At 42.0% G+C, this 13,627-nt stretch overlaps 1 protein-coding gene across 1 annotated transcript; it reads right to left on the bottom strand.

Moving 5' to 3' along the window:
- Positions 1–1,312: 1,312 nt before the first annotated feature.
- PRXL2C (peroxiredoxin like 2C) lies at positions 1,313–13,314 on the bottom strand. Its single transcript, XM_055309901.1, has 6 exons — positions 13,003–13,314; positions 12,577–12,645; positions 11,450–11,503; positions 11,185–11,290; positions 7,103–7,234; positions 1,313–3,989 (listed from the first exon to the last, which is right to left on the bottom strand). Exons 1-6 carry the CDS (start codon positions 13,198–13,200, stop codon positions 3,862–3,864), a joined length of 687 nt encoding a protein of 228 aa, XP_055165876.1. The 5' UTR covers positions 13,201–13,314; the 3' UTR covers positions 1,313–3,861.
- Positions 13,315–13,627: the final 313 nt, after the last annotated feature.

Raw genomic sequence — 13,627 nt, 5'->3', positions numbered from 1 at the left:
TTCACATGGTCCATGTTATCACTCTGGCCCCAGTGGTAGATGGTAACATAAATAAGCATTTTATGCAGGTTACTAGCTTATTATCAATCTTCTTGAAAAATATTTGCTTTTTAAATTAAACATGCACTTTCATCTTATTAAAATTTTTGTTGCCTCAGTGATTCATTGTAGAAGTCTTACAACACTTTCCTCACTGGCCTCTTTGTCTATGGAGTTGTAGCCCTTAGAAGCCCCAGGTCTCAGGCATAGGTCTCAGGCCACAGTTTATGCACTAGTCTTGGTTTTAACTCTGTACTGCACAAGGCCTTTGAGTTGGTGAAGAAACATTCCTGGGATGAGCACAAACTCCAGAGCAGGCCACGGCTTCAGGGCATGGTCATCAGCCTTGTTTCTGCTTCTGCTTTTGGCCCTGGTGATTTCCTCACTTCTTATTAAAAGCAGTTTAAAAAAAAAAAAAAAAAAACTATGTTTCTTCTCTGTGAAACGGGCATGATGATGATGCCAATTCTATAGAGCTAATGTATGTAGAACACTTGGCATACTACTTGATAAATAATTAGCATAAAAGTGCTAGATCATATTCTTCTACTAGTATTTCTTTTATTTACTTTAGGAAGGTTTTTCAAAAAAAAATTTTTTTTTTTTATGATAGTCACACAGAGAGAGAGAGAGAGGCAGAGACATAGGCAGAGGGAGAAGCAGGCTCCATGCACCGGGAGCCCAATGTGGGATTTGATCCCGGGTCTCCAGGATCGCGCCCTGGGCCAAAGGCAGGCGCCAAACCGCTGCGCCACCCAGGGATCCCGGTTTTTCAAAATTTTGAGTCTAGTACATTATTGGGTACAGAGCATGTTTATAGATTTCACAGTACCTATGAGAAATTTTTGTTTTGGAATGCCTGGGTGGCTCAGCTGGTTAGGTGTCCAACTTTGGTCTCTGCTCAGGTCATGATCCCTGGGTTGTGGGACTGAACCCTGCTTTGGGCTCTGTGCTCAGCACAGAATTTGCTCTTGTACCTCTCCCTCTGCTCCTCCTCACCCTCAAAAAAATAAAATCTTTAAAAAAATATTTTGGTACTAAATATGTTTGTTTGGGTCAGCAAACCACTGCACCATGTTTGTATAACTGTATCTCCTTGAAGCCACACAAAGAACATTTATGTATCTTAGGTAAATGTGCTATACATTTACAAACATATAAAGTTTTGTGTAAGCTATGATTCAGCAGTGTTAAGACTAAAATCAGCAGAGGGATCTGGGTCAACAGTGCTTCCTCAGTATAAAAAATAGCACATAACTGCTTAATTTTAAATTTCATGAGAAATTTCATTTTTATTGATTAAAAACACGATTGTCTATGTGTATATACACAAACATACATTAAAATATTTGGAAACTTAAAATATATTTTTTGCATGTGACCTCATATGCTTGATATAAAAGCTTATAAAAATTCAAAGCAGTATATACTTGCTAATAATTACCAAGAGTTTGATCTTACTGTATTTTCGTCAGAATTTCTCAGAAAGAAAATGCTCCGCATCACTTGCCATCAGGGAAATACAAATCCAAACCACAATGAGATACCACCTCACACCAGTGAGAATGGGGAACATTAACAAGGCAGGAAACCACAAATGTTGGAGAGGATGCAGAGAAAGGGGAACCCTCTTGCACTGTTGGTGGGAATGTGAATTGGTGTAGCCACTCTGGAAAATTGGTGGAGGTTCCTCAAAGAGTTAAAAATAGATCTGCCCTACGAACCAGCAATTGCACTGCTGGGGATTTACCCCAAAGATTCAAATGCAGTGAAACACCGGGACACCTGTATCCCGATGTTTACTGTTTACTTTTTATTTATTTATTTTTTAAAGATTTTGTTTATTTTTTTTATTTTTAAGATTTTATTTATTTATTCCTGAGACACACACACACACACACACAGAGAGAGAGAGAGAGAGAGAGAGAGAGAGAGAGGCAGAGAGAGAGAGAGAGAGAGAGAGAGAGAGAGAGCAGAGACACAGGCAGAAGGAGAAACCGGTTCCATGCAGGGAGCCTGATGTGGGACTTGATCCCTGGTCTCCAGGATCATGCCCTGGGCCAAAGGCATGCTCTAAACCACTAAGCCTCCCAGGGATCCCCCTACCCCGATGTTTCTAGCAGCAATGTCCACAATAGCCAAACTGTGGAAGGAGCCTCGGTGTCCATCGAAAGATGAATGGATAAGATGAATGGTGGTCTATGTATACCATGGAATATTACTCAGCCATTAGAAATGACAAATACCCACCATTTGCTTCGACATGGATGGAACTGGAGGGTATTATGCTGAATGAAGTAAGTCAATCAGAGAAGGACAAACATTATATGGTCTCATTCATTTGGGGAATATAAAAAATAGTGAAAGGGAATAAAGGGGAAAGGGAAAAAATGAGTGGGAAATATCAGAAAGGGAGACAGAACATGAGAGACTCCTAACTCTGGGAAACGAACTAGGGGTGGTAGAAAGGGAGGTGGTGGGGGTGGGGGTGACTGGGTGATGGGCACTGAGGGGGGCACTTGATGGGATGAGCACTGGGTGTTATTCTATATGTTGGCAAATTGAACACCAATAAAAAATAAATTAAAAAAAAAGAATTTCTCAGAAATTTCCCAACTAAACCTACTAGAGAAATAAAAGAGGACAACAATACACTAAATAAAAGCCATCTGGCAATCAAAGCAGTATACATTTAAATTACAATTTTTTTTTTAGTTTAAACAATTCTTTTTTTTTTAATTTTTTTTTATTTATTTATGATAGTCACAGAGAGAGAGAGAGGCAGAGACACAGGCAGAGGGAGAAGTAGGCTCCATGCACCGGGAGCCCGATGTGGGATTCGATCCCGGGTCTCCAGGATCGCGCCCTGGGCCAAAGGCAGGCGCCAAACCGCTGCGCCACCCAGGGATCCCAGTTTAAACAATTCTTAAAATCCTTTCAGAAAATATACTAAACCATATTTTAAAATATATAAGACTTTTTTTCTCCTTTTACTGCTCCTTGCAAAAATCCTAGAGAAATGGATAGTGAGTGTGTTGGTACAAGGTGCTTTGAACACAGGCTATGCAGAAGGTCTGGTTTGCTGTATTTCCTCTGAGTAAAGCAATGAAGATAGAAACATGTGGACAGCAACCTACATAAATGCAACTTTGTGGAGCTTGCTATGTAGTAATATATTCTTCATATAATTTTTAAAGAACTTTTCCTAGCCAAAAAAATGAATCATGCTCATTATAGGACAGTTCAGAGATAAAAGTATGGAAAGAAAATAAAGACACCTCTACCACATAGAGGTACCTACTGACAATATTCTGGTGTGTTTATTTCCCATATTTTTTTCCTTAAGCAAACAAAAATATAAACATATTGTATTATTTACAGAATTAAATATCCTGCTTTTTACACTGGGTAAAATGGTAGTGAGTTGCTTACCTTTCCCTTTATATGTTCTTTGAAAGAATTTATTTATTTTTTTTTTATTTTTTTTTTTAGAATTTATTTTTTTAATGGCCAATAGAAACTTTCATTGAATGGATATACCATAATATAAAGAATGGTATTTCTAATTTTATAGCTTTTATTTTATATAAATAAAATTTTTATGTAAAATTTTAAAAGCTATAGAATTATAAATATATGTCACATTTTTGACAACTAATGCCTCCCAGAATGCAATAAATAGTACATGGTCTCTTCATGTTTTCATAACTCCTTAAAGGCTGGCAAAAGCCAACAAGTTAGACACTGCACAAGGATACCACACTCTGAACATTTCAGGTCATATCTCAAGGGTCCGTTTGAAAGTGACAAGTGTCTATACCATCACACATGGATAATTGAAGGTCTGCTTGTGAAGTCCACGTGCTGAACTCCTACAAGCTGTAAAACAGAGTTGATGGGTTTGTGATCCAATCTATTTCTATCACGGTGTATAAAATGGATGTTGTTACCTAAAAGAGAATAGAATAAAAGGCAGAAGTTGACATATAGTATTATTCTTTTTTTTTAGATTTTACTTATTTACTCATGAGAGACACAGAGAGAGAGGTAGAGGCATAAGCAGAGGGAAAAGCAGGCTCCCTGTGGGGAGACAGATGCGCCACTCAATCCCAGGACCCCAAGATCACAACCTGAGCCAAAGGCAGACGCTCAACCACTGAGCCACCCAGGCGTCCCAGCATATAGTATTATTCATTAGATTTATTGCTTATTAGAATCAAGGAAGCCTTTCAACTTTTAATTAGTCTAAAGGGGGATCCCTGGGTGGCGCAGCGGTTTGGCGCCTGCCTTTGGCCCAGGGCGCAATCCTGGAGACCCGGGATCGAATCCCACGTCGGGCTCCCGGTGCATGGAGCCTGCTTCTCCCTCTGCCTGTGTCTCTGCCTTTCTCTCTCTCTCTGTGACTATCATAAATAAATAAAAATTTAAAAAAAAAATAATTAGTCTAAAGGGAAAAATTAATTGCCTGGAGTTCATAATATTTTCTATATAATGCCCTAATAATTTTTAATTAAGGTAATAAAGCAGAACAAGGATTATGGTTTAAAAGAGTGATACTTAATGCTTTATGAGATCCAAGGGGAAAGATTCTTAAATTATAACCTCTGTTAGGTTTTATTAGATGTAATTAAATAAAATGTCCTGTCAAACAGGCAGAATATGGAACTAATATAGATATCAAGCTGGAAAATCACATCTGTTTCTCAAATGTAATAATGGAATAAATCACTCACTTCAAAAAAAAAATTCACTCCCAAACACTGATTTAATAGGCTATCTGCAAAAAAAAAAAAAAAATAGGCTATCTGCATTACAACCATAGACCAAAAGAGGCTGAAAAATCAGGACATTGACAAAGTCAGTTATACTACACTTAGATGTCCACAATCCTTTTATCTGTTTAAATAACAAATTCATAATTTATAGGTCTAGGGTCTTTTTTACTTTAATTTTTGGACTCAAGACTACAATTTTAATGTAAAGCATACAATTAAGTAAATATCATAAAAGAGGTATGTTTTCTGCATTGTACTTACTTGTGGTATTTATAGTAATCAGTATAAATTTAATATCATAAATTGGCTGATTATCAAATAAGGCAAAATGAAATATAGGTTTAACCATGAAAAGTTTATATAAATATGTATACCCAGCTCTTTACTTAGAGGAACTACGTTTCTTCCAGCAGGCAGTATCAAGATATTCTCCTTATTATGTTCCCAACTTGGCACACAAATGATGGTCTCTGTGTGCTCGTCACTTACACACCTGAACATGTGGTTAAATGATGCTGAGACATGGAGATTAGGGACTCAAAATAGGTCTGAAGATGGAAACAAGCCATCCAAAAATATGGCTCAATGTCATTCAGGGCTAATCTAGAGGACTTATTTTCATAAAACAGGGCCTCTTTTTTTTTTTTTTCTAGTCTAACTGGTATAAATCCACAAGAGAAGGATAGATAAAATTACAGGTTTTAGCTAGCCACAGTGCTCCAGCTGCAGAAAGCCCAAAAGCCACAATGTGTGGTCAAAAGCCTCCTTCTAAAGACTTCAGACAAGTGGAGTTTATTAAAGTAAATGTTAATTTTTTAACTTCTAGAAGCTACATTCACTAATGTGGACAATTTTAAAGAGGAAGAACAACAGAAAAATGCATTCACAATTTAGTGATTCACACTGTTATATGTGAGTGCCTGTCCCTGACTACAATACTTGATCATGGTAGAGATCCAACACTCAACCATGTAGCCAAAGAAATTCCAGGTGATCCAAAGTGATCAATAAAGCTATTAAAACTATGTGGCTTATAGTAATTGTTACCAAATGAGCTGTCCCTGGAGCAGAGTTCCCTGACACTGAGCAAGTTTTGGAATCTTATTAGATAGAAGTAACTGGACTGATTTCTGCTATTGAGCAAAAAAAAAAAAAAAAAAAGAAGAAGAAGAAGAAAGGCTTGATGGTTTACTCTCTGTGAAAATGTTCACTTCCATGAACTTTTTTTAAGATTAATTTTTAAAAAGATTTTATTTATTTATTCATGAGAGACGGAGAGAGAGAGAGAGAGAGGCAGAGACACAGGCAGAGGGAGAAGCAAGCTCCCTGTGCAGAGCCTGATGTGGAACTCGATCCCAGGACCCCAGGATCACGACCTGAGCCAAAGGCAGATGCTCAACCCCTGAGCCATCCAGGCATCTGAAGATTTATTTATTTTTTTTTTAATTTTTATTTTATGATAGTCACAGAGAGAGAGAGAGAGAGAGAGGCAGATACACAGGCAGAGGGAGAAGCAGACTCCATGCACCGGGAGCCCAATATGGGATTCGATCCCGGGTCTCCAGGATCATGCCCTGGGCCAAAGGCAGGCGCCAAACCGCTGCGCCACCCAGGGATCCCTGAAGATTTATTTATTTTAGAGACAAAGCATGCGAGTGTAGAGAAGTGGGGGAGGTAGAGAAAGAGAAAATCTCGAGCACGCTCCCCGCTGATTACAGCTCATGCAGGGCTTGATCCCACAACCTTGAAATCATGACCTGAGCTGAAATCAATTATCTGACGCCTAACCTACTGAGCCCCCCAGGCGCCCCACTTTCATGAACTGTTTGTTTTTTTTAAAGATTTTATTTATTTATTCATAGAGACACACATAGAGTGAGAGAGAGAGAGGCAGAGACACAGACAGAGGGAGAAGCAGGCTCCATGCAGGGAGCGGGACGTGGGACTCGATCCCGGGTCTCCAGGATCACACCTCGAGCTGCAGGCGGGGCTAAACCGCTGAGCCACCAGGGCTGCCCCCATCCATGAACTGTTTAAATAGTTTTATAGACATATATAATTCACCAAACCACTACGGATTTTTCTATCCCAAATACCTGAGATCATTCAGGCACAGAACGATGGGCACATTACAACCAGTAAAAATACACAGATGCCTTTGAAAACAGAGGTGACCCCTACAAGCACAGAATCATGACTGTTACAATGTCAAATTGCTATTTTTACATAGTATCTATTTTATGAAGAAATGCACAAAAAGAGTGCTGGCTTTGGACTTTGCTGCTTACCTGGACCTAGGATGAGGGTTCCACCTTGCTGAGCAGGGTCTCCTTGAAAATCAAACAGAGGGCCAGTCACTGCCCTGCACAGGCTCCGAATGCTTCCTGAGAGTATATTTGATTTTATGTGAGGGCTCTTTCCTGAAATATTGGGAAGTGTCTTTAGATATTATCATTTTATGTTCAATCAGATATCAGAAGATAATGGTAGTGCTCCTGTAAAACATTCTTGTTTTGAAGCATAGTTGACACAGAATGGACATTAGTTTTGAGCATACGATGTAGTGATTGCACAGCTCTATGGTTGGGTGAGGCTCCCCACAAGTGTAGCTGCCATATGTCACCACACAACACTGGTACAATACCACTAGTCGACTACGTTCCCTATGTTGTACCTTTCATCCCCATAATTTCTTCATTCCATCACTGGAAGCCTGTACCTCCCCTTTTCACCCATTTTTGCCCATCCCCCTTGAAATATTCTCTTTCTTGTGTTATCTTACTTTCAACTTGTCTTCTTCCTTCAAAGAAAGGTTTCTCAGCCTTTCACTGTTGACATTCTTGACCACATCTTTGTCCAGTGCCATGTAGGCTGCTGAGCAGCATCACTGCCTGTGTATCCACTAGATGCCACAGTACCATTCACTGAAGTTCTGACAAACCACAAATGTCTGCAGATAACACCAAATGTCCCCTTGATTGAGAACTACTATGTTGAAGGAAGAAGTGATGAGATATCCCAGTCATCTGCCACAGAAAAATGTCAGCTGTAGGCTCCTCAAACTGGCAGTGCTTCCCCCTACTTTTTCTTTTATACAAATTTTAAGTAATCTCCACACCTACCACGGGGCTCAAACTCTCAACCCCAAGATCAAGAGTCCCATGCTCTACTGACTGAAGCAGCCAGGTGCCCTTAATACTTTCCCTTTTCATACCCCATTTCTTATCTGTTTAATCTCTCACCTACTACTATGTGTCTACACTCCTTTTCAAGAGACACTGTGGCACAGACTGGTATAGGCTCATCAAAACCCACTTCCTCTTTCTGGGCCCACAGCTAAACTGCATTTCCAGTCTTCCTGGCAGTTTGGTGCAGCCAGGTGACTATGTCCTAACTCATGGGTAAAATGATGTGGGTCTTTTCCTGGTCAGCTCCTCAAAACTTTCATGTTCCTTCTACATTCTTGGAGGCCTTGGGTTGAAAATGCCAGAGCCACGAGATGAGAGAGGCCCTTCCCCCTGTGTCCCTGCTGCTTGGAGGAAAGGCATCTCAATAGATACACCCATCTTGAAATGAACAGAGAAGGAAATGGCCTCTCCCAGGCTCGGCTACCAAGACCTCGGGAGTTGTCTGTAACGACAGATAGTCCAGCTGCCTCTCCATCTTCCCAGCTTTTCTAACTCCTTTCCCACAGTGACTAATACTGCACTTTCTCTTCCTCTGAGCAAAGGGAACCAGTCTCTTTACCTTTCTTATAATTTATCTTTCTCCTATCCCTGCCTTTTATGTCATGCTTTTTTTTCCTGGCTTTTTGTTTTGATGGTTATGTTGCCTTTGACCTGACTGAATCCTTAAGTATTTCCAGATATCTATCTTTTTCTTTCCTCTCTCTGAGTCTTCTATTTCCATGATGATGCACAGTCGTCTTACCAAGAAACAAATACGGCCCAATAGTTTAGAGACCTGAGTAAAAGACTAAATTTTCCTGTTCCATAGGATTTTATAGCTAAAATATTTAAAAATCCAAATATCCTAAGAAGGGGTCATTTAATATTTCCAAAATATTAGAAATTCAATTGAAGGAGATTCCATGACCTAAAATTTAACAATCTTTGCTTCAAACACAATCTAATTTTGCCCAGTTAAATTTAGTCCTTATGTACAAAACTCCTGTTTTTCAGTCTTCTACAAACCCATTACTCCCTGGTATTTAAGGGCTTTATTTTCTTATTCTTTGTCTTTATAAAATTTCCATTAATTTAAAGTTATTATATATTTTAGTTCCTTAATCTTTAAGTAGGACTATTCTCAGATTGATTCTGAGATTTCTGCTTATTCAGAGAGAAACTTTTAAGAGATTATTTTTTAAAAGATTTTATTTATTTATTCATGATAGACACACTTAGAGAGAGGCAGAGACACAGGCAGAGGGAGAAGCAGGCTCCATGCAAGGGGACTGATGCGGGACTCAATCCTGGGCCAAAGGCAGGCACCAAACTGCTAAGCCACCCAGGGATCCCCTAAAAGATGATTTTATGAGAGAATACTATCTCCTGGTTGGAAATATAGCACTTTAACACAGGTCACAGGACTTTAAAAGATGTGAATATAACTTCTCTAATAATTATAAGCATATATTTTGTTTAGAATCCATTTTTACAATTCTGTATTTTTATTGTGTCAATGAACAGTGAGGTGTTACTAAGGTGAAACTCACAGTTTAGATCTGGAGTGCTAAATGATAACTTACGCTGGGACTGTTAGAACACAGAAAACAGTCTGCCAGTAAGTAAGGCTCTCAATCTATACATTGCCATTTCCTATACTGAGGAGAAACACTCTTGGTACACTCTACGTGTATGCTAGTTCATCGTTAGTTTTAATAAAGTTTAGGTTGCTTTTCTCAGAAACATCAGTAAAGGCATCATGTCAACTCTATGACGTGACAGTTCCCAACCCATCCCCTCCTCTCCATCTCTACTTCCTGCCCTGTCATTTCTTTCCAGCCTATTACTACCCCCTACTACTTGCTCTGATCTGGCAAGTTCCAACTACTCATCCACAGTGGACACATAACTATCACTTCTCCACCTCAAATGCCTGATGGTGCCCCCACTGCCTCCAGAACAAATCCAAGCTCCTTGGCAGGTCACCCCAGACTCGGCCTGAATTAGCCACAATCTGTCCTTTGGCTCACACCAATTCCCAAACTGGCTCCTAAACTCTGGCCTGACGTAGGGACCCCCACTTCTCCAAGAGTCACAGTTTTTCATCCCTATCTGCCTTTGCATGTGCTACTTTCCGCCAGCAACACCCTTCCCCAGTCTCACTTCACCCAGCTAACTCCTTTAAGAGAGGGCTTAGATGACACCTCCTCTGAGAAGCCTTCTCAGATTCTTCTCTCCCCTCCTATTTCTGGCATCGGTATTCCCAGTACATGGTCTCTATTACAAGCCCTTAAATTGTAATCAGCTGTTTGCCTCTGTCTCCCAGAAGAGAGTATGAGTTTCAGGATGGTAGGGTCTGTTTATCACTGTCCTCCTGGGAGCATCCACAAGGTGGAGATTAAGGACAAAAGCTCAACAATATTTGCTGAGGAAGAATTTGAGTGTGAGTTCTCTCAACTGGCATTTCAGAAGCTATTCTTTCTACCTAATACACACAGAAATAGTTCACCTAAGGCTGATGAAGCTCTGTTAATTACAAAGAACTGCGTTAAAGGCAGGGAATGTGGACCTTGTGAAGACAAAATCTCAAACTTCGACTAACTACTATCTGGCCACCTTAAGTGCATTAATAGGCCATATGACACAGTACAAGGTGCTATTCAAGTTCAGTGAGGGAAACAGCTTCGGCTTGGAGGTGGGCTTCAAATGAAAACTAAGATTTCATCAGTTAAAAACATGCAGCTTTAAAAGCCATGGTGTTAAGAAAATATAACAACTCAAGCAACATTACTTTTCATTTAATGGCAGAAGTAGAATGTACTCGTTGTTAAAAATACAAAAGCCACTTTTCTAACTTCCATATTTTGGGGTAAGCATGGCAGTATCTTTTAAAACCTTTCTCATGACACATACACACATATGTACTCTCCATCTTTATGAAAATGTTTTTTATTTCCACAAAAATTGAATCATACTGAAAACACTGTTCTCCAACTTGCTTTCTTCACTCATTTAGTACTTCACAAACAGCTGTCTATGTCATTATACCCAGGAAACGAATCTTTGAGACTCCGGTGTATTGGGCCCACTTACTAGAATCATAAAAAGCAGCCTGATTTGTGAATTTACCATTTGTTTTCCTATGCACAAGTGTGAAAATGCACCATCAATGCATTGATGAGATGAGATGTTTCACGTCTTACCTGAGGAGGCAATTCCTTCACCTCTTTTCATTCCCAATTTTTTATAAATTTCTCTCTCAGGATCAACATAGATTTCATGAGAATACCCAGTCAGTTTGCAGAAAGGCTAAAAAAAGATGTTTGGAATTTGTATAAATAAAAGTGAGAGAAAAGTAATGATAACCTATCTTTATTTTAGCAATGCAATCTACAGTTAGCGGTTCAAATAAAATAATTTTTATGTCTGAAACAGATTTGTTAGTTTCTCAATTTCTGATATATTTACCTCAATATGATGGTAGGATGACTGTCCAATTACTATAAGGGTGATATCTGCTTCCTTTAGGAGAAAAAAGGGGCAGGTACATATTACCAGAAATTATATATATTTTATAAAACCTCCCCTTATCCAACTCTTCTGTTCCATTCGAATGCCACCTATAGGCTTCTAGAAGAATGGAATAAACAGCAAAATTGTGTGAGTCAAAGCAAAGCAATGTCTGCCAAAATGTTCATTCAGTCGATCTCTTGTTAAGAACTTCAAGATATTATAGTCAATATCTCCAAAAAAAAATCTCAATGCTCCACCCAAAGGCATACACTAAAAAAGAATAAAAATTATTGAAGTAGGCTTAATCAGACAGGTTTTATTTTTTCACATCCCAATTAGTAAGGCCTGATGACAACAGATCTTAGTTTTACCAAGGTTGTCCAATTCTTTCACTCAAAAGCTCATCTGGGGACAAATGTATATGTGCCTGAGAAATAACATTTATATGTGGTTGTCACAGGAATGTGGAAGGCACATTCTAACAAATACAAATTTTAACCTTTAAGATATTTTAGTATTTTCCTAAACAACTATTGCGAGTGGGTTTTTTTTTTAAGGTTGTATTTTTTTTGAGAGAGTGAGCTAGAGAGAGAGAGAGAGAGAGAGAGAGAGAGAGAGAGACCCAGAGCGAACTAGCTGGGAAACAGGCTCCTCCACTGAGCAAGGAGCCCGATTTGCCTGGACCCCAGGACCCTGGGATCATGGCCTGGGCGGAGGCTGGACTCAACCCACTGAGCCACCCAGGCGCCCCTATTTGGAGTGCTCTTATTTAAAAATAAAGGGAATAAAATATCAATAATTTCCAGCATTTGCGCTTTTGGTTATTATCATTCAACATTTGCAAATAGGTCACTAACATCAAAATTATTATGGTTGGTATGTTAAGAAGCAGGTAGTAGCGAATAAAGGAGGAGAGAAAAGACCTCGAAGGTCTCCCTCTCTCTCCTGAAGGTGTTGGAGAGATGTGTGGGAAGGCTGCGAGGGCCCGCGGCGGGGAGGGGTCGTAGCCTGCACCTCACCCCACCGCGCTTCTCGTAAGATGACTTCGAAGCAGGGCGCGCTGCGGCTCTCAGGACACTTACCCGTAAAAAACTCTTGGGGATTTTGGCCAGATCTTCTACGTATTCCTTGCAAATGTAACACAGGAAATGCTGAAATCCCAACACGGCACAAAGGACAAGTTAGCGACCGATGCCCTCGGGCTCCAGAAAAGCCCGAGCACTCGATCCGGCGAGACGCTAACGAACGCCCCTCCCGGCTGGTAGAAAAGGTGTGGAGGGCGCCCGGGGGCCCTAGAACCGGGGCGCAGCCACTCCCCCGGGCCTCCTCTGCGCGGCGAGGCCTCGGCTGCGCACTGCTCGCAGGCCTCCGGGAGCTCGCGAGCGCCGCCGCAGATCGCCTGGGAGCCCCAGGAAACCGCAGGGGGTGGCGCCCGGCCCCGGCTCCCGCAGGCCCCGACGGCCCCCCGCCCCGGCTGGAGGGCAGCCTCGGCCCGGCCCTGCGCTCACCCGCACGAACACCACCACAGCCCGACGCTCCCGGAACAGCGCGCCGAACGGCACCCGCCTCCCGGAGGCGTCCAGCACCGGTAGCTCGGCCACCGCGGCGGACAGGGGCTGCCCGCGCTCGGGACCGCTCGGGGCCGCGGCTGGGACCGCGCGGCCGCTGACCTGCTGCGTGACCGGGCCGGGGGCGGGCTCGGCCATGGCGCCCTGCACCTGACCCGCCGGGTTCGCGCCACCGGGCCTAGGCGGATACAGCGCGAGGAGAGCCGGGTGGCGGCGGAGCTGGGCGCACCCGGCGTGGCGGGAGGACCGGGAAGGGCGCAGGGCCAGGGGCGGGGCGGGGCGGGGCGCCGAGGGCGGAGCTGGGGTCCCGGCAGGCGCGGGGCAAACTTCGGGGCGGTGCGGGCCGTGCAGGCGGGGCGGGGGCTCCGCGGGGCGCCCCCGCCGCCCGAAGGTTAGGCTCCGGGGCTCGAGATGTGCGCAGGCAAGTGCGTTTTTTTTTTTTTTTAAGATTTTATTTATTTATCCATAGGGACACAGAGAGAGGCACAGACCCAGGCAGAGGGCGAAGCAGGCTCCATGCACAGAGCCCGACGTGGGACTCGATCCCTGGTCTCCAGAATCACGC

The sequence above is a fragment of the Nyctereutes procyonoides genome, unplaced genomic scaffold (assembly GCF_905146905.1).
Source record: "Nyctereutes procyonoides isolate TBG_1078 unplaced genomic scaffold, NYPRO_anot_genome, whole genome shotgun sequence".
In the NCBI taxonomy this organism is placed as follows: domain Eukaryota; kingdom Metazoa; phylum Chordata; class Mammalia; order Carnivora; family Canidae; genus Nyctereutes; species Nyctereutes procyonoides.
This window is presented reverse-complemented; position numbering and strand designations above follow the sequence as displayed.

Excerpts from the sequence above, each read along its gene's own strand:
- PRXL2C (XM_055309901.1), bottom strand. The coding sequence starts at position 13,200 with ATGGCCGAGCCCGCCCCCGGCCCGGTCACGCAGCAGGTCAGCGGCCGC. Across the intron at positions 11,504-12,576 it reads TCCCCAAGAGTTTTTTACGG|GAAGCAGATATCACCCTTAT; the intron begins GTAAGTGTCCTG and ends TTTCTCCTAAAG. Across the intron at positions 11,291-11,449 it reads CATCCTACCATCATATTGAG|CCTTTCTGCAAACTGACTGG; the intron begins GTAAATATATCA and ends ATCTTTTTTTAG.